The sequence below is a fragment of the Cricetulus griseus genome, chromosome 9, assembly GCF_003668045.3.
Source record: "Cricetulus griseus strain 17A/GY chromosome 9, alternate assembly CriGri-PICRH-1.0, whole genome shotgun sequence".
NCBI classification, from domain to species: domain Eukaryota; kingdom Metazoa; phylum Chordata; class Mammalia; order Rodentia; family Cricetidae; genus Cricetulus; species Cricetulus griseus.
The window spans coordinates 9,777,609-9,798,296 of NC_048602.1; the positions used below are offsets into that span (position 1 = coordinate 9,777,609).

At 50.9% G+C, this 20,688-nt stretch overlaps 1 protein-coding gene across 7 annotated transcripts in view; it reads right to left on the reverse strand.

The window, feature by feature from the left end:
- Positions 1-20,688, reverse strand: part of Grik5 (glutamate ionotropic receptor kainate type subunit 5) — a 62,588-nt gene that overhangs the window by 19,913 nt on the left and 21,987 nt on the right. For all 7 annotated transcript variants that reach the window (XM_027430358.2, XM_027430356.2, XM_027430357.2 and 4 more), the window contains one exon: positions 15,700-15,903. In XM_027430358.2, coding sequence (XP_027286159.1) covers positions 15,700-15,903 — 204 coding nt within the window. The remainder of the gene's footprint in view (positions 1-15,699; positions 15,904-20,688) is intronic.

Sequence of the window (20,688 nt, forward strand, 5' to 3'; positions counted from 1 at the left end):
GACCAGGGAAAGAGAAGGCAGATCACAAAGACAACTCATTTTCCCTTGTCTGTCAGAAACCACACAGACCTGATGATGAACCAGAACCGAGATACACAGTGCAGGTCCAACAAGGAAGGCGGGGTGAGTGAGGGGCAGCCTAGCATAGCTGAGGTGCAGGAGACAGCTCGGCCTGAGGCAAACCAGAAGAGACGGTGTGCACAGGGATTCCCGAGGTGCAGAGGGGAGCATTCATCTCCTGTCTTCTAGCTGGTCACATTCATGAATAAGAGGTGAACTGGTGTGGGAACCATCAAAACTAATATAGGGATCCTATCGTGTGTGTGTGTGTGTGTGTGTGTGTGTGTGTGTGTGTGTGTGTGTGTGTGTGTTTGTGTGTGTGTGTGCGCGCGCGCGCCCGCGCGCGTGTAAGAGCATGAGTGTGCATCCAAAATAGTCCTTCCAGGGTGGCTCAGGAAACGCTGACATACCCAGTGCTCTGTGGTCCTTGAGCCAACCGTTTGGGGATCCCCCTCCTCCCCAGAAAGCCTGTGGGGCTCCCCTTTGCTCTCTACCTATCTCTCGTGGTTCAGCAGCCTCTTTGTAGGCCTGCCTCAGGCCCTCTTTCCAGCAGCAAGGGCAGCAGCTCTGTTCGGGAATCCTCCCAGGTCTGTCCACTCCTCCCTGACTCCTTCACCCAGGTCCGTGCTCCCCAGTGCTTTTCCTGGTAGCCACGCTTGCCCCCTAGGAACCCTCCCATCCCCTCCCAAAGCCCACATCCACTCCCCACATATTAGCTAAAGGGATGCTGGACAGGTGGCTCAGTGGTTAAGAGCACTGGCTGCTCTTTCAGAGGACCAGGGTTCAATTCCCAGCACCCACATGGAGGCTCACAACTGTTTGTAACTCTAGTCTCTAATCTCAGTGGAGCCTGAGTCCTCTTCTGACCTCTGAGGACACTAGACATTCATGTGGTGCACATATTTGCTGGCAGGCAAATAAATCTTAAGAACCAACAAACGAACACACACACAGAATGGCTTCCCATGTCACTAAGTGGCCCTCGGAGTGTTAGCTTCCTGCCTTGTTGGCACCCGGGCAAGCTCCAGCCACCGTGGCTTGCTTTTTGCTCTTGAATTCTGCCAACTCCATTCTAGAACATAGCTCTTCCTTACCACCAGCAGCTGCAAACAAAACTTGAGGTCTAGGAGGGAAAAGATAGTCTCAACAACAGTGTCAGGAGTCAGGCCTCCCTAGATACTCTACCGAGCCCACCTGACCTCCGCCCAGAGGTATCCTCTGCCCTTTGTATTCTCCGAGGTGTCTGTTTAGCAATGGGCTAGGTGTGGTGGCCCACAGCTTTGATCCAGACCATCAGGAGGCAGAGGCAGGCAGATCTCTGTGAGTGCAAGGTCACCCTGGTCTGCCTATGCAGTTCCAGGCCAGCCAAGGCTATAGAGTGAAACTGTCTTTTTTTTTTGGGGGGGGTGATTCCAGCCATTCCTCTAACATGTCCCCTCAACCCCCCCCCCCGACAGATAGCCCAGATAGCCCTTGACCCCAGCAGCTTAAATTACAAAACATCTGTTCAATTCTGTGCCTCTATTACTAAGCCACAGACCCTTCGAAAGCAGGGCCATGTCATTTGTCTGTGGCAACTGTACAGGGCCAGCTCAGAGCAGGAGCTGCTGTATCTCATGTCCCATCATCCTTTGCTGAAGCCTGAAACATTACTACTGTCTCCTGGGCCTCCAAGTTGTCTCTTGTCCTGGGAACCCACTACACTCACACACTGCCCTATGCACAATACTCCCCTACATGGCCACCATTCTGGGGTCTCCCCAGAGCCTCATGTTTGGTCCCCGGAGTAGCTCTATGCAGAGGGACCTTCATACCCACATGTGAAGAAACGAGAGCATGGACAGAGTGGACATTTTGATCTAGTTGATTCTGGGGTTTGGAACCACGTGTCCTCTGATGGGGGTTTTTCCTGTCTGCTGTTCCCACCCTCCAAAGCTGGGGCATCTGAAGCCAGTCTCAGGTCTGACCCCTATGTCTGCAGGGAGCTCAGCATATGGGCGCTGACCGACTTTGTTTTAAAGGTTTATTCTCATTTTACGTGTATGAGCATCAGGCTGAATTGAATGTATGTTTGCATGTATGCATGTATGTATGTGTGCCACAGAGATCAGAAGAGGGCTTTGGATCCCCTGGAACTAGAGTTACAGACAGCTGTGAGTCACCATGTGGGTGCTGGGAGCTGAACTCAGGTCCTCTGCAAAAAGTAGCCAGTGCTCTTAACGTTGGAGCCATCTTTCCAGGTCAAGCCCTTGACCTTCTGGGAAGCCTGCAGTGATTTCACCCTTGTCTCTGTCCCCAGCTATGCTCTGACCCCTGTCTTCCGGATCCCTCCGAGATAGAAGCCTGGAGGTCAGTCCACACCTGCACTCTCTCTCTCTCTCTCTCTCTCTCTCTCTCTCAGCCCTCCTGACTCTGCTTCCACACACCTGAGGAATGACATCATCCCCTCTGCCTCTGTTGCTGGCTCCTGCTCAGGCCTCAGGAGTGGGGTGGGGGTGGGGAAGGTCACTTCTGTCCCCCAGACAGCTGGCACGGCCCCCTGCTTAAATGCCACAATAACACTCATTCTTAAAATACTGACCGGCTTTCTCTGCTGGCTTTTAAAGCCCCTCAGACCGTACTTTACAGTTCTCCCACGCAGCCTTGCTCCACCTGCCTCTCCCTGCTGTGTCATCCTCTACCCACGTTGTGACCGCCTGCCCATTCTGCTCATTCATTCATTCATTCATTCATTCATTCATTCATCTATATAACAAATCTTTACATAAGGAAAAGAAAAGATAGCGGAGATGTAGAGTCACAGAGCACACACGACCCGAGGGCAGGGAGGACTCCTGGAGGTAGAAAGACACCAGGGTGGGACAGAAGGACTGACCAGAAGAGGCAAGAGGAAGGTCGATAAAAATAAACACAACAGCCGGGCGGTGGTGGCGCACGCCTTTAATCCCAGCACTCGGGAGGCAGAGGTAGGTGGATCTCTGTGAGTTCGAGGCCACCCTGGTCTCCAGAGCGAGGTCCAGGACAGCCTCCAAAGCTACACAGAGAAACCCTGTCTCGAAAAACCAAACCAAACCAAAACAAAAAAACCACACACACACACACACACACACACACACAATAATGATACCCATTATTTTGACTGGTAACAAAATAACTAAAGAAATGATGGAGGGAGGGTCGCTTGAATGCCCCAAAGCCAGTCGAAGCCCTTGTGACTGTCCCTCTGATATGTCCAAACCCACACTCTAGACACCTACAACCCCCAAGTGCTCCACTGGGCTCCACCAGTAGGGGGAGCTAGAGGAAGGCTTTCAGGATGCCAGAGGAGGGAAGGCTTGCTCTGCCAGGCTCCACCCACAGAGGGCGCCCGAGGAAGGCTGAAGGTTGTAGGATGGGGGGTTTGCTCCCGCCTCCCTCCCTAGCTTGGGCAGCAGTGGCTCCTTTACTCTTTCCCAACAACATCTGCAGAGCTGACTTCGCCCAGAGCTGGCCTCCAGGGGGCCAAGCTGCAGGCCCTTTGAGCTATAGCTTTCCCTTTTGCTATCAGAACTAGAGTTGTGGCTGCCTCGTGCGCCTTCTGCATGCACAGGAGAGAGAGGGTGGGCAAGAGTGGCCCTCCAGCCAAGCCTAGCTCAGGTGCCTCTGTAGAGCAAGCTTAGCTGGAACTCGGCCCCTTGTTTACCTATCATCTGATTGCATTTCTGTTTGACAGAAAGGCTGAGTGCTATGGCCAAATGGCCTGAAAGTCAAAAATATTCCCTGATTGGCTCTTTACCAGGAGGTCTCTCACTCCTGACTTGGAGGTCTCTTATTCCCTCACTTAGCAAGTGGATGACTTTATGAGGGTCTGACTAAGGCAGAAATGACCCACAAGTCCTGGTGGGAGCTCTGGTCACACAGTCCTCGGCGGCATGATGTCCTGTGTGGCCATCAAGGAGCCAGGAGGAGTGTCTCAAAGTCAACATGGAAGACATACGCTTGCCTCCACTGGTGCCCACTGGCACTGCCTACAGCTCCAAACAGCATCTTACACGCTACGAGCACTCTGACAATTTCTGGACCTGCTGCCTGTCCAGCTCAGGGGACTGAGCAGCCCGTATGCTGCCTTGAGTCCGCTGCACAGCCAGCCTCATTCCAAATGCAAAGCTGGGAGACAAGCAGATGGAAGTCACACTATCTAATGTGGCCCACATTGCCACGAGCACCCAGACACCTGCTAAATGTCAACAGCACCAAGCAAGCAGGGCCCCTTCCCGGGGCCTAAGACTGGGTTCTGTGGGACTCCGGGCTCTGAGTTGCTGTCTTCTGACTCCTTCAGTCTTACAGGCAGGAGCTGTTGCCACTTGCTAGTACTGATCACTGAGCTGCATTCCAGCCGCGCGCGCGCCTGTGTGCATGTGTGTGTGTGCGTGCGTACGTGCGTGCGTGCGTGCGTGCGTGCGTGCGTGCGTGTGTGTGTGTGTGTGTGTATGCCATGGTGCTCGGTGCTCGTGTGTAATCAGAGGAAAATTTGCAGGAGTCGTCTCTTTCTACCACCCTGGTTCCAGAAACTGAAATCACCATCATCTCTTCCTTGCTGGCCCCTTTACTTTTTATTCTGGGACCAAGTCTTTGCAATCCTCTTGCCTTAGCACCGAGTGCTGGGATTTCAGTAGCCCTGCTGGATGGTGCCTGGCTAGGTACCAATCCTCTCTGGGCTGGAGAGAGAGCTCAGTGGGTAAAGTGCTTGTTGTGTGAGCATGGAGACCTGAGCTCAGCTTCCCAACACCCACATGACAGCTGGGCACGGAGAGGTGCATCACCCTTAACCTCAGTGTTGGGGGAGGGGGACACACAGGTGACTTTACGGCACTCACTCGACATCCGGTCTAGCTGGCAAGTTCAGTGAAGACTCTCAAAAGACAGAGGGCTGGAGAGATGGCTCATTGGTTAAGAGGTCCCAGGTTCAATTCCCAGCACCCACATGATAGCTCATGACCATCTGTAATTCCAGTTCCAGGGGATCCAAAGCCCTGGTCTGACTACCCTAGGCACCAAGCACACATGCGTGGCACACGTATATAAATGCAGGCAAACATTTGTGTGCACAAAATAAATCTTTTTTTAAAAAATAGGGCAGACAGAGCCAGACGTGGTGGCACACGCCTTTAATCCCAGCACTTGGGAGGCAGAGGCAGGTGGATCTCTGTGAGTTCAAGGCCAGCCTGGTCTACAAAGCAAGTTCCAGGACAGCCAGAGCTGTCACAGAAAGAAACCCTGTCTTATCTTAAAAAAAAGTAAAATAGAGCCGGGCGTTGGTGACACATGCCTTTAATCCCAGCACTCGGAAGGCATAGGCAGGTGGATCTCTGTGAGTTAGAGGCCAGTCTGGTGTCCACAGCGAGTGCCAGGATAGGCTCCAAAGCTACACAGAGAAACCCTGTCTCGAAAAGCCAATCAATCAACCAATCAATCAATCAAAAAATAAATAAAATAGGGTGGGCCATGATAGAAGAGGAACCCTGGCCTCCACATGAGCTTTGCATATGAGTACACACACACACTCACTCACTCACTCACACACACACACACACACACACACACACACACACACACACACACACACCTCACAGAACCGCGACGTTTCTAGGGAGTTAAGCAGTTGTTTTTATCTCCAGACTGGTCCAGGCTGATTGATATCAGAAAGGGTTACTGCTAATCCCACTAATGAAACTACTTTCAGCTCTTTGGATGTGATCAGCGTAGTGCTGTCCACACAGCAGTCAGCCCAGGACTGTGGGGACCCTGGAGATCAAGTTCTACGAAGCCGGTAATAGGGCAGAAAGTGGGAACACAGAATGTTGCCTCAAGGCAAGGCTTCGAGGGTGTGCACTTGGCTTCGGGTGGTCTTTAGAAATCAGTGTGGATGAAAGGGCATTTGCCTGGTCACTCGTGTCTGTCAGCTGCAGCTGTCCTGATCTGCTCCAGTAACGACATTTCATTTGGGTCAGCAATGGCAACTGAGTCATCGCCTGACTCCAGGCACACAACCCACACACAGTCATTCTCTAGGATCCATCTGTCTTTGCGTGGACCAAACAGGCAGAGGAACGGGGGGGTGGGATCCGTTGGAGCTGCTGATGGTGGCGCTAATCTCTGCGATTCCCCAGAGGATAAAGAACTGCTTTTAGAATTACTATCCAGAGAAAGATGGAACATTCTAAGGGACAGGTTCTTGCTACCACAGTGGCCCTGGTTCCCTGGGTTAGTGCTCGGTGCACCAACCTGGGGTTCCATCAGCTTCCGGATATGTGAATTTCAACCATCCAGCCAGAAACTGGGTGGGGCCATCCCCCTATCAGACACTTTCTGATTGGCTTCATCTGATTGGCTGAGCATATAACAGCCCCACTGCAGGCAAAGCAGGGATAATCTAAATCTCATGTTTCACCTTTTACCAAGATGGCAGGGTAAACTACAGAAACAGTGACAAGGGATGGCTGGAGTCCTTCTGAAAAGCAGTTCAACAATACACAACAAAGCCATAAAAAACATCTGTCTGTCTGTCTTTCTTAGGGCTGGGGACAGAACCCACAGCCTCACATATGACAGGCAATCATTGCTCTACCACTGAGCTACGTTTCTAGCCCTCATCTAGCCTTTATTTTTAGGGCAGGGTCTCACTGTGTAGCTCTGGCTGGTCTGGAACTGGCTGTGAAGACCAGGCTGGTTGGAAAGTCAGACAGCCTTCTGTCTCCTGGGGTAATGGTGTGCATCACCACGCTCTGCTAACTGGTCCTTCTATACAGAGAATCTGCCTGGAAAAAGCAAGGGGCTGGGGATGGTGGTGCAGGTCTACAATCCCAGCTCTCAAGGATTAAGAGTTCAAGGTTATCCTCAGCTACCTAGTGAGTTTAAGGCCAGCCTGGGCTATGTGAGACTGTACCTCAAAAATGAACGAAGAGCCAGCCGGTGGTGGCGCACACCTTTCATCCCAGCGCGCGGGAGACAGAGGCAGGCGGATCTCGGTGAATTTGGGGCCAGCCTGGTCTACAGAGCAAGTTACAGGACAGCAAGGGCTATGTAGAGAGACCTTGTCTCAAAAAGATAAAAAGGAAGAAAGAAGTTGAATGCAGTGACAGGCACGTGAACCCCAGGCTACTCCTGAGCTAAGGCAACAGGAGTGCAGGAACTGGAGGTTTACATGGACAACATAGCAAAAACCCCATCTCAAAGGAAGAGAGAAAGGGAGCGACGGGAAGGAAGAAAGAGGCCTGGAGAGATGGCTAACGGTTAGGAGCACTGACTGCTCTTGTAGAGAACCAGGTTCAATTCTTCAGCCTTTACATGTTGTCTTTTGTCTTGAATCCTGCGCCCCCTTTTGGCTTTCCCGGGCACCAGGCACCACATACACAGACGCAGGCAAAGAATATTCATATATAGAAAGTTTTTTTTTTAATCTATTTAAAATGCTAAGTAGGTAAAATAAGTAAATAGATGTATACATGTTGATTGCAGCCATATAACATTATGTTTAGGTTTAAAAAAAAAAATCAAGCCGGCCGTTGGTGGCCTTTAATCCCAGCACTCGGGAGGCAGAGGCAGGTGGATCTCTGTGAGTTCGAGGCCAGCCTGGTCTCCAGAGCAAGTGCCAGGATAGGCTCCAAAGCTACACAGAGAAACCCTGTCTCGGAAAAAAAACAAAAAACAAAAAAATCAAAAATCAAGCACTATTTCACGGCCTTCCTCCTTGGCACAACTCCTTTTCTTTCATATTGATAATAACCACTGTTGGCAAGCGCTCAGGAAACTTGACATTCTCCTGCACTTTTGGTGGGAATATAAATTGGCGGAACCTTTCTGAACAGCCATTTGGCAGTACACACTTCAAAACCATTCCTATTCTTTGACCGGGCCCCTCCTACTTCTCAGAATGTATCCCTCAGGAACATTCCCACAAACCCACAACAGGCCAAGTTCAGAGGTGCAGTGGCTGTGCCAGCAAGCAAACACTGGAAGGCACCCAGCCGGCTATCAATAGGGGATAGGCTTAATAACTCACGTGCCAGCCATAAACGGAATTCCCCAGTCTCCCTTTCATTTTCAAACAGATACTGGCATCCAAATGTTAATTCTTCTTTCTCACCCACACCACCGCATCCACTCGGCTGGTCCAGCCCAACCCCAGGCACTTGAGTCCCTCCTCCCAGGCACGTCCAGTCTGGCAGTACACCTGCCATGGCTGCCACGATAGCCCAGGCCACATCTTCCAGGCCTGAACCTCCTGTCACCCAACAGGTCTCCCACACGAGCCATCTGCTGCTGCTCACTCCCCCTAGTAGCTGTTTCTCAAGAGAATAGCCAGACTACACACTTTCCCCCCACTAGCAGTTTAAAAAGATCCAAGTGGTCTGTTCACTTAAACGCCGAGCCACGATAGGGAATGTGAGAGATGGCTGGACGGTTTGTTGAGGAGCTGGCTGCCAAGCCTGCCGGACTGAGTTCCATCCCTAGAACCTCCACGGTGGAAAGCGAGAACTGACTTCCATGAGTTGCCTTCTGACTTCCACTCGTGCGCCATGGCGTCCAGTGCACACACACGCACACAAATGTAAATTTTTTTTAATCCCATCACTTGGGAGGCAGAGGCAGGTGGATCTCTGTGAGTTCAAGGCCAGCCTGGTCTACAAGAGCTAGTCCCAGGACAGCCTCCAAAGTTATACAGAGAAACCTTGTCTAGAGAAAAAAAAAAAAAACAAAAGAAAACAAACATTTGAAAGGAGACAAATCTATGTATACTGACAAAAAAGATGTCAATAGGCTAGGCATGGTGGCACACACCTTTAACTAGGGAGGTGCAGGCAGACGGAGCTCTTTTAAGTGTGAGGCTAGCCCGGGTTACAGAATGAGATCCGGAGGGGCGAACCACAAACAAATACCCAAGTTAAGATGAAAGTAAAGAACAGCAGGCTGGGGGCTGGAGAGAGACGGCTCAGAGGTTAAGAGCACTGACAGTTCTTCCAGAGGTCCTGAGTTCAATTCCCAGCAACCACATGGTGGCTCACAACCATTTGTAATGAGATCTGGTGCCCTCTGCTGGCGTGCAGGCATACGTGGAGGCAGAATGTTGTATTCATAATAAACAAGTAAAATCTTAAAAGAAAAAAAATAAAACAACATGGCTACAGAACAGTACATGTAGCATGATACCATTTTTGGAAAAATAAAAGTTGTAAATACATAACTGGGTGTGGTTGTATATACTAGGGCGATGGAAGAGGAAGGGATGGGAATTTACGGTTGTCCTGGTCTATACAATCAGTTCCAAGCCAGACTCCATCTTCAGGAGCAGGAAGACCGAGGTGGTTATTTGCTATTAATTGTGTAAGTGCTTCCATAATAAATACCTATTAATCATTTATCTTGGGTCTTGTGGACTCATTTCAACCCTACCTTCAACAGCTCCCCAACCCACACCCCATTCTAGACAGTCCTAACTGTCCTGGAATTTACTCTGTAGAGCAGGCTGCCCTTGATTTCAGAGACCCATCTGCCTCTGCTTCCAGAGTGCTGGGACTACTACTATATATGCATAAATATATTTTGTGCAAGATAGAATAACTACAACACAGTTTTGTAAACACAAAATTATACACTCTATCCATGTAGCAGGGTAGTTTTGTTTACTGTTTCATCTAGGGACAGGGTCTATGGATGTAGTGCAGGCTGGCCTTGAACTTTCAACCTTACGTAGAATTATAGGTGATGCTTTGTTTTTAATTCTTATTTATGTGCACGGGTGCTCTGTCTGCATGGACGTTGGTACCATGGGCACGCCTGGAGCATCAGAAGACAGAGAGGGTATTGGATGTCCTGGGACTGCCATTATAGACAGTTCTGAACCACCACGTGGATGGGTGGAAATCGAACCTGGGTCCTCCAGAAGAGCAACCAGTGCTCTTAGCTGCTGAGCCATCTCGCTGGCCCCAAGACGATGGTTTGTAGGCACATGAAAGCTATCTTACAGCAAGATTTCTTTTCATCTCTGCACCTACTTATCTAATTTTCTCAACACATCAACTACTTTTTTTTTTTTTGGAATTAGAATGCCAATACAGCAGAGTATTTAAAAATGCCAGTCTAAGGGACTTGGTACAATTCTCAGAGACAGGGTTGCATGGAGACTGTAAGCAAAACTGTGGGTTTGGTTGAAGAAAGACCATGCACTTGTCCTTGCAGGGATGGTCATGGAGAGAGTCAACTGTTCAACTGCTCAGCATTAGCTTATGGTGTGTGATGTCCAGGGTGATGGGGACATTGTCTTGGTTATGACAGCATGTGTGCTGATCTCATTGGTCCCTCAATGATGCCCCTCCAAGTTAGGGGTGTGCATTAAGACTCAGATGGGCAGCTGCCTGGCTGCTGTTCACACAACCTGCAAGGAGCAAGTCCAAAGTAGGGTTATCTGACTCCACAGGCAATGTGTTTGTTTGTTTGTCTTTTGGTTTTTCGAGACAGGGTTTCTCTGTGTTGCTTTGCAGCCTATCCTGGCCCTCGCTCTGGAGACCAGGTTGACCTCGAACTCACAGAGATCCGCCTGCCTCTGCCTTCCGAGTGCTGGGATTAAATGCATGCGCCACCAATGCCCGGCTCACAGGCAATGTTCTAACACCCTTTGTAACACACACCCCACTGACTATGATGTCAGCACACAGTCCACCTTACAAAACGCTCCCATTTAACCCAAAGTCTGTAAAGGGAAAAATGTATTATTTCCAAAAGGTAAACTGAGGCTCAGGGAGAGGTGGTAGCTTGCTAGGAATCCTGCAGGGTCCCCCCACAGCCAGAGCCTGGGGCTCGCTGGTCAGCTGCTAACCACTGTATCACTGTCATGGATGCAAGGCCAGTGGACCCCAGACTTTGACTAGGGAATCAGGGAACTGGCTGCCCAAGCTGCCCTGGGTGCTAGGATCTCACAGCTCTGTCAATGAAAGAGATCCCCTTGACCAAGGTCCTGACGTTCCCTAAGGGTAGCTCACAGCCCAAGATGTGTCTATCAGGAGTATAGAGGCCTTGAGGCAAGCTGCAGGAAGGATGTCCCTGGCCAGCTCAACTCTAGAACTTCCCTTAGGATGAGAAGCAGACACAAGTGTATCAGAGCTTAACTCCTCACTCCCTCAATCCAAGCCCTCTGCCTACCGAGGCTGGCCTCGGATATCTGGTCTACCTTCCAGGACCAGGCAAGCTTTATCCTGAAGCCCCTGCGGCTTTGGCTGAAGCCAACAGCAGAAGGTCAGACCTGCACTGGAGAGACTGTAAACAAACTGGTGTAGAATGAACCAAGCTGAGGAGGCTAGCAAGAGGACAGGGCTGGGGCTGGGCTTTCATTTGATTGGCAGAGTGCTTGTCTAGACATGCATGAGGTCCTGGGTTTGATTCCTCGAGGGAAGAGGTAGGGGAGCTCCAGGACGACCTGGGATACATGAGATTTTATCTAAGGAAGAAAGGAAGAAGGGAGGAGGGGAGGGAAGGAGGGAAGGAGGGAAGGAGAAAAAAAATGGGGCTGGAGTACTGCCTGCTCTTGCAGAAGACCTAGGTTTGGTGTCCAGCACCCACATGGCAGCTTTCAACTCTCTGTAACTCCAGTTCAAGGGGAATCTGACGCCCTCTTCTGACCTCCTCAGGTACCAGGCATATACATGCTACACAGACATATGTGCTGGCAAACACTCATATACATAGAACAAAAATAAGTACCTATTAAAAAAAGAAAAGAGGAACAGGACAAAATCCGAGTTCCCAGCACAGAGGGAACTACAGCCCCCAGCAGTGGCCACTGGCTGTGATAAATGGACCAGATCTGAGAATGACCAGGGATTCCTGGCTGCGGCCAGGAGATGCCAGTACAATGGGCTGTCTTTCATCTAGGACTAACCCACCTTGGCTCACCAGGTCACTGACCCCCATGGCCTCCCTTCGTTTGAGTTAAATACTGATCCTTCCCTCACTGTGAGGCTATAGGGATGAGAAGCTTGGACAAAGGAGGAAGGAACATTTGATCAGACACAGGGAACACTGTCCTGGTTGCTCCAGGCTTTCCCAGTACCTGCCGGGAGCTCAGCGAAGGATGTAGCTTTTGGGGCAGACGCGCCCAGCTGCTGGGAGTTAAGATGTACTCCTCCTCCCATGCTGCTGAGCCCCAGGCCTCTAGCTGGCAAGAGGGTAGTGTTGCTCCAGAGTTAAGTAACAACTGGAAAGCTGCCAGTACATGGTGTGAAGTCAACCAGGGGCAGTTACTGCTGTTGGGTGATGTGGGAAGGACTCCCACGTGGCTCTGCAAGCCTGGCCACACCACAGCAGGTGGCACAGACTCAGCAGGACCCAGTGGCAGCCGCTTTGTGCGCTCAGCCTGTTTCTCCTGCACTGTTCTCTCTGTAAATGTCGCCAGCTGCCCCAGCCAGACACAGGGAGATGTGGCTGCTCTCTCTCATCCCCTGAACTCCCTTCCTGGGAGTCCTCGGGCCTGTGTTCACCAAGCCCTTCCTCCCCTAGTCTTTACTGCACTCCAACCCCTGGCCCAACATTCCCTCCATAATCTTTACTTTGGTCCTCAGACCGGCCTATCTCTCTCACACTTGAACCAGCTTGATCGACTGCAGTTCACACTCTTTGACCTGCCCGCTAAGGGCAAGGCCAGGACCGGCGTGGTTATTCCCAGAGCAAAGCAGAGAGCCTGGTACACAGTAGGTACACAATAAATACCAGCTGGATGACTACATGCCTGAAGTGACCATGCTGACAGGAGTAAGAACGATAATAGAACAGTCACAGGCAGGTGGGACCGCTGCCTACCAGGCCTTGCCCCAAGTCTTTTATATAGATTTATTCATTTGCTGATCACAGTCATGCTATGGGCCAGGAGCCATCCTCCAATTTTATATGAAGGTAACTTGCCAAAGGTCACACGGGCGGTCCACAGCAGAAGCATGACTCGAAAAGACTCAGCTGTGCAGCAACCAGGTACAGTGATCCCAGACACCAAATCCTTGCATTCACCTGGTGAAGCCAGAGCCACCAAGATGAAGGTCTGCCTGACAACCGGCCTCTGGTTTGCTGTGACTTCAACAAGAGGCTCCTCGAAGGCTTCCTATTTCTGGGGGCTTCAGTCAAAGATAAATAACACTTGGGGCCAGTTCGACGGCTCAGTGGGTAAAGCCTGAATTCCTAAGTGGCCCCGGAGCCCGCATGGTGCAGAGAGTCAACCAACTCCTATGAGGCAATTTCTTGCTAGCGCACTTATACAGCCACTCCTTTTTTCCAAAAGAGGAACAAATTGTGGGTACAGGACCACCAGCTCTGGGCCTCCTCCTGTCACTCAGGTTCCCTTTTCAGGGACTCAGGCCTTAACCCTGCCTCTGGGGGCAGAAACCTTCCAACCAGCCAGCAGCCTCAGGAGGCTGTGCCTTGGGGCTTGCCTGCAGGCTGGAGTGTGGGGACCAAGCAGTCAGGACTCAGGCCCCCACCGATGCCTCCTCAGAGCAGCGCCGCCTTTGTCTGGGCTTCTGAAGAGACTTTCAACGGGAGGGAAAGTTCTGCTGTTCAAATAACTTTAGAAAACCCAATGCCCTGAGGGATCGATGTCCTTGTCTAGCGAAGTACCCTGCTTGTGTCTATCTGAATGACATTCAGAGGCTCCAAAGCAGTCAGTTCTCTGTCTCTGGGGAGAGACAGGAGGGTGAGCCCAATGTCAAGGCAAACCTCACTGCAGTTCCCTGCTCTGGCCACACACCTATTTCGCATAGCCTTGCCCCTCTCCATTTATTTGCCCAACCGGTTTTCTCTGGACTATAAAACGAACCGTATTAGAGGTCGGGGTAAGTGGCTCAGCTGGTAGAGCATCTAGCAGGCGTGAAGCCCAGGGCTCTGTCCCTTGCGTCTCCCGTAAACGGGGCAAGGTGCAGAATGCCAGCACTTGAGAGGTGGAGGCATCTTCAGCTACAAACTGAGTTAAAGAGCAGCCTGAAGTGGGGTGCGGTGGCGCACGCCTTTTAACCCAGCCCTCCGGAGGCACAGGCAGGCAGATCTCTGTGAGTTCGAGGCCAGCCTTGTCTACAGAGTGAGTTCCAGGACAGCCAGGACTGTTACACGGAGAAACCCTGTCTCAAAAAAAAAAAAAAAAAAAAAAAAAAAAAAAGCAGCTTGAGCTATGGAGGCCACACACACACACACACACACACACACACACACACACACACACACACAGCCACATACACTCATGATCAGACACATACAAAAACATGCATCCATCCATGCACACACACATTAAAAACGTTAAGTGAAAATTCCACAGTCTGACAAGTGGCGCATGACGAACTGGTCCATGGTGCCTGAGATCCTCATCATAGACCTGCCGGGTATCAGCCCCGTCTCAGGGAGGGGGAAAGAGGAACTGGGGTGGAGAAGAGATCCATCCAAGGACTCCAGTCCAGGTTGGTCTGACTCCAGAACATTCTTTTCACTGCGCCCTTGCCTCCTGCCTCTCCTCTCTCCTTTCCTCCATCTAAGTGCTTCCCACACCCAGGCAGGCCCAGCCGGCTTACCCAGAGTGCATCAGTCTCAGAGGGCTCCACCTCTGTAAACCATGTTCCGTCACCTGCCAACATCTTCATACCTTTCCTTTGGGGGAGGGGGGTTGGCTGGGTTTTTGAGACAGGGTCTCATTATTTAGCACTGGCTGGTCTGGAACTCGCCACTAGCTTGGCATTGGTAATCCTCCTGCCTCAGATCCCTGTCTGCTGTGATTACAGGTGTGAGCCACCATGAGGTGTTTGTGTGTGTGTGTGTGAAAGAGAGAGAGAGAGAGAGAGAGAGAGAGAGAGAGAGAGAGAGAGAGAGAGAGACAGAGAGAGAGAGAGAGAGAGTCTTGCCCTGCAGCTTAGGTTAGCCTTAAACCTGTGATCTTCTCCCTCAGCCTTCCATGTGCTCAGACAACAGGCATGCATCCCAGGACCTGACTTCCTGCTGCCACCCCTTGCTTCTCTCTTTGGGGTAATCCTGAGACCTGAGTTAGAGTCAGGGGTCTGCTCTAGGCCTCTCCTATGAGTTTGCTCCATCAGAAACCACTTCCTGGACCCTAAAAAGACTAAGTTTTTGAGAGCAAAAAACTGGGAAGGCGAAAGCGGACAGACAGCTCTGTTTTTCCCTTTAGCTGGTTTTGAAACAAGGCCTCAGGTGACATAACCCCAGCTGGCCTTGACCTTGCAATGGGATGAAGGAAGGCCCTGAATCCTCTTCTCAGGTGCTGGGATCACATTCCTGCACCACCATGCCTGGTTCATATGGCTCGGACTCGGAGTCTCAGGCATGGCACCCATGCAGTCTACCAACTGAGCCGCATTCCCAGCCCCAGAAGACAGCTCTTGGCCTTGCTTCCTGAAGGAAGCTTCCGGCACCTGACTCCCAGTCCACGTCACAGTCATGCACTCACCAAAAGGATCGGGCATCTAGCAAAAACACGGGAGGCGACAATGCCACACCTTCCCTACCTGGCCGAGCGAGACACACAGGGGCCAAAGGTAACTTTTGCCTGTTTCTTTTGCTTTGTGGCGATCTAGCCCCACCTTCCCGAGTCCTGCTGCCCCAGCCCCCTGCCAGCCGTACCCGGTTAATGAGCTCGCCGACCATGCCTGTCCAGGAGCCATTTGGCTCGGGTGCCCCGTACAGTCCGTCTTCTACCAGCCGCAGGCGATACCGAAAGCGCAGCAGCTCGGCCAGCTCCCGAAGCATGTCCACGCAGAAGCCCTCGAAGCGTTCGTTCCCTGACAAGGCCTGGAAGTTGGGCCTGCGCATGACATACGGGTTCTCCTGGATGGGCAAGAGAGAGCAGGGGTCAGAGACTGAGAACTTGGGGACTGAGTCAGGGATCCTGGGGCCCAGGACCAAGAGGGATGGGTGGCAGACCCCTGCATACTCTTTCCTGTTTGTCATTGTGTGTACACGAGTGTTCAGTACGTGAGGAGGACAGAGGGCAACTCGGGGTGTCATTCATTCCTCAGGAGCCTCCATCTTTCTTTTTTTTGATTCTATTTTGTACGTATGATGTTTTTCCCTGCATATATGTGTGTGTACGATGTTGTACACGCCCCTGCTGCCAGCGAAGGCAAGAAAGTGGTATTGGATCCACTCAGGTAGCCACCATACCATGTAGGTGCTGGGATCTGAACCCATCCTTGTAACCGCTGAGCGATCTCTCCAGTCCCATCTACCTTGCTCCTTGCTTTTTTTTTGTTGTTGTTGTTGTTGTTGTTTTGTTTTTCGAGACAGGGTTTCTCTGTGTAGCTTTGGAGCCTAACCTGGCACTCGCTCTGTAGACCAGGCTGGCCTCGAACTCACAGAGATCTGCCTGTCTCTGCCTCCCGAGTGCTGGGACTAAAGGTGTGCACCACCAATGCCTGGCTTGTTGTTGTTTTCTTGAGACAGTGACTCTCACTGGCCCCGAATAGGTAGAGTAAGCTGGACAGACAAGCCAGGAACCCCCATGATCTGTCTGACTCTGCCTCCCAGGCATTAGAATTACAAGTCAGACTGAGCAGTCTCCCTAGCCCTGTTTCTTAGTTTTTGAGACTTGGTCTCATCACCCAGGCTATATCTGAACTCCTGATCCTCCTGCCTCTGCCCAAGAGCTCGAATCACTTGTGTGTGTGGGACCACACCTGGCTAATACACAAACTCTTCACTTCCAAATGCTGGCTGGGCGGTGGTGCACACCATTAATCCCAGAACTTGGGAGGCAGAGGCAGGAGGATCTCTGTGAGTTCCAGGCCAGCCTGGGCTACAGAGTGAGTTCCAGGACAGGTTCCAAAGCTACACAGAGAAACCCTGTCTCGAAAAGAAAAAAAAAAAAAGAAGAAGAAGAAGAAAGGAAGGAAGGAAGGAAGGAAGGAAGGAAGGAAGGAAGGAAGGAAGAAATTATGTGATTGGAGAATGGGCTTGAAAGCTGAGGGGTTTGGAGTTGCATGCATGGGCTCTGGCAACCCTTTATCAGACCTCAGGGGAACATATGACTTTCCACAGCCAAGCCAGAGTTCACTGGGCTCCAGCCAAAAATGCCTAGGAGAAAGGTGTGTGTGTGTGTGTGTATGTGTATGTGTGTGTGTGTGTGTGGGGTGGTGGTATTGGAGGGACTCAGACTGGGCTGGCATCAAATTAGAATGGAGTTTTCAAGATTCCCTTTGGACACACCTTATCCAGATCATCCTGCATCAGACCCTGTCCAAATCCACCAGATAGCCCTTGCTCTGAGTGTTGTTGAAAACATGGTTGGTTTCAATTTAGAGTTCTACACCCCCCACTCCCACCCCCCACCCCCAGCACAGCCAGTAGTGACTCACTAAACCAACTTTATGAGCCACCAATGTGTCCCAAGAGAGTATCCCTCACCAGGATTTCACTCTAGCCGGAGCTGCCACGAGGCAGGCAGGCATGACATGCCAGATGGTGAAATTGCAAGAGAATTTGGAAGCCTAGATTGTTCTGTAAAATCCCCTGATTATGAATGCTAGCAACTCATTCAAATTCTAATACCGCCCCCCTTTTTTTTCTTTCTTTAGGCCACTTGAACACACCTGCTAGTTTGCAATCTCTGGCCTTTTGCTGTGCGGATGGTCTTTTGTAGGTGTTGTTTTAAGATTTTAAAATTTTATGCATATGGGTGTTTTGCCTGCCTGTACATCTGTGTACTTGCCTGGCACCCAAAGAAGTCAGAAGAGGGCATTGGATCCCCTGGAACTGGAGTTATTGTGAGACTCTTGGTTTAGTTTTTCTTTTTTTTTTTTTTGACAAGGTCTCACTATGTAGGCCAGGCTAGCCTCATACTCACAGAGATCTTCCTGCCTCTGCCACCTGCGAACTAGGGTTGGAGACCTCAAAGTCACAATCCTCCTGTCTCAGCTTTCTCAGTGCTGGGGTTATAGACATATGCGTCAACGTCAGCGGCTACACTGAAGATTACTTCTGAGGGTCACAAGAGAGCCTTCTGGAATACCAGCAGAGCAAGGGTGTCGGGAGGCCATCAGAATAAAAATGTAATTTATCTCAGCAGAGATTGTCTAAATGGGTGGCAGGGACAGTGTCCCTTTACACAAAAGAACTTAGGACTCAGAAAATACCCAAGAGAGAACTCTTTGGTAGTAACATCCATAATGGTTACCATGAGATACACCCTCCCTCCTTCCCTAGCCTGTGTGCAATCTTTAGATTACTTGAATTGAAAAGTTATTTATGATTAGCCCAGCAGTGGTGACGCACACCTTTAATCCCAGGACCTGGGAGGTAGAGGCAGGAGGAACTCTGTGAGTTCAAGGCTGTGTGTGTGTGTGTGTGTGTGTGTGTGTGTGTGTGTGTGTGTGTGTGCGCGCGCGCGTGCACCCACGTGCCTGTGCAGTGGAGGAGGACATGTATACCACAGCACACGTGTACAGGTCAGAAGACAACTCTGCTCTCTCCTTCCACATTCAGGGTTCCAGGGAGCAAACTCTGGTCATTGGGCTTCATAGAAAGCACCTTTGGGGGCTGGAGAGATGGCTCAGAGGTTAAGAGCTCCAACTGCTCTTCCAGAGGTTCTGAGTTCAATTCCCAGCAACCACATGGTGGCTCACAACCATCCTGGTGTGCAGATATACATGGAAGCAGAATGTTGTATACATAATAAATAAATAAATAAATCTATAAAAAAAAAAAAAGAAAGAAAGCACCTTTGGCTGCTGAACCTTCTCACTGGTCCCAAATTATTTGGCTTTAACTCTCCACAGAAGTCTATAATAAAGGAAGTATTTTAGACTTTTATTTTCTTTGTAAAGCTGGGTATTGAATCTAGGCAATGCTAGGCAAGCACTCTACCTCTAATCCACACCCCCCAGCTCCTCACTGGGGAAACTCACTCTGGAGACCAGGCTGGCCTTGAACTCACAGAGATCCGCCTGCCTCTGCCTCTCGAGTGCTGGGATTAAAGGCATGTGCTACCACTGCCCGGCTACAGTCAATCGTCTTTTTAAGTTTTCATCTTAAAACAGGGCCTTGATAACTTGTTAAGGTTGATCTTGAAGTCATACTGAGGACCAGAGGAGCCTTGAATGTGGGGTTCCCCTGCCTCTTGTCTCCCAAATAGCTGGGATGGAAAGGCCTGTCCTTTTTTTTGTTTGTTTGTTTTTTTGTTTTTTTGTGCACATGAACTGGAATTCAGAGAGCGGGTGGCAGAATTGGCTATCCTACTCAGCGGCCTTTTCCATCGGCAGGTGGAGGGCACTTGCCCATTTCTGTGGTAGCTGGCTGTGTGACTTGCCTTGACAGGATGGAGTGGAAATCAGGCTGGCTGAATTCTAGTACCCAGCCTTCAGAGCAATTTTGAGACGGCCATGTAAGTAGCCCAGGCTAGCCCACTGAAAGACAGGTGGGCCAGGGCCTGGAAGCCAAAAGGAGCAAACCCAGACATTCTGGGCTTTCCATACTTCTTGGCTTCTAGATGGATGTAGCCAGTGAGTCCCAGGATGACAAGACGAGAGCCACCAATCACGGGAAGTAAGAGTTTTAGTCTGAGTTTCAGGGGAGTTTTCAAAAAGCCATAGACAGCTAGCTGCTCTTCCCACAAGACCAGGTTACACCACAGGCCCTTGCAACTCTCAGACCAAACACAGCTGAGGAAGAAATGGGACAGAGTGAGCTGGAGCTTCTCTCCCTCCCAAACCGCTTCTTCAAATCCAAAATTATGGAAGAGGGGTTGGGAGTGTGAGATAGCACTAATAATAGCGGCGGCCGCCAGCGTTTCTTGTGGGCTTGTTGTGTGACAGCTCTGTCAGCGTGGGAGGGCGGTATTATTACCTCTGCCTTTCAGCTGAGGACACGGAGGGCCAGAGGAGCAAAGTCGTAAATCAGTGAGACTCCAAAGGCCCAAAGCCCTCTCTGCTCTTTAAGCCCTATGTCAGACTGAGCTCAAGTGGACAGAGTCGGGGAGTGGACGTGGGAGAAGTCAGACAGATGCGGGGAGCAGGAGAAAATGAGAGACAAGAGCTTGTGCTGTGGCTGGGATTCTCCTGCCATGACAACACAGGGGACGCAGGACACAGGGGAGGGGTAAGACTCCAGGCCCAAGGCCACCAGCCACAGTAAAGCAAGGGCAGGAGAGAGCATAGGGCTGAGGCCGACCCAGGCTGCACACACCAAAGCCCTGCCCCCTCCCGTGTGCCAAGCTGACCTCCAAATCAAAGACTGGGGGGCCTGGGCTCGGGGTCTGTCTGCAGCAGTCTGAACTTAGAGGATGGAGAAGGAAGCTTAACACAGAACTCGGAGTAACAGTCAGAACACAGGACTTCAACAGACAGCCCTGGCACTCAACTAAAGGGTCAAAGCTCCCTTTCTTCCCACTCCCACCTCCCCCCCCGCTTTTTTTTTGCCATATTAAGGATTGAACCCAAGGTTCCCACTGAGCAATGCATCCAGCGCTTTTTGTTTGTTTGAGACAGGGCCTCATTAAACTGCCCAGGTTGGCCTTAAAATCATTCTGTAGCCCACGCTGACCTTGAAGTCACTCTGTAGCCCAAGGTGGACTTGAACCTTTGATCCTCCCAGTGGTTCTTAAGAAGGATCTTAGCCACG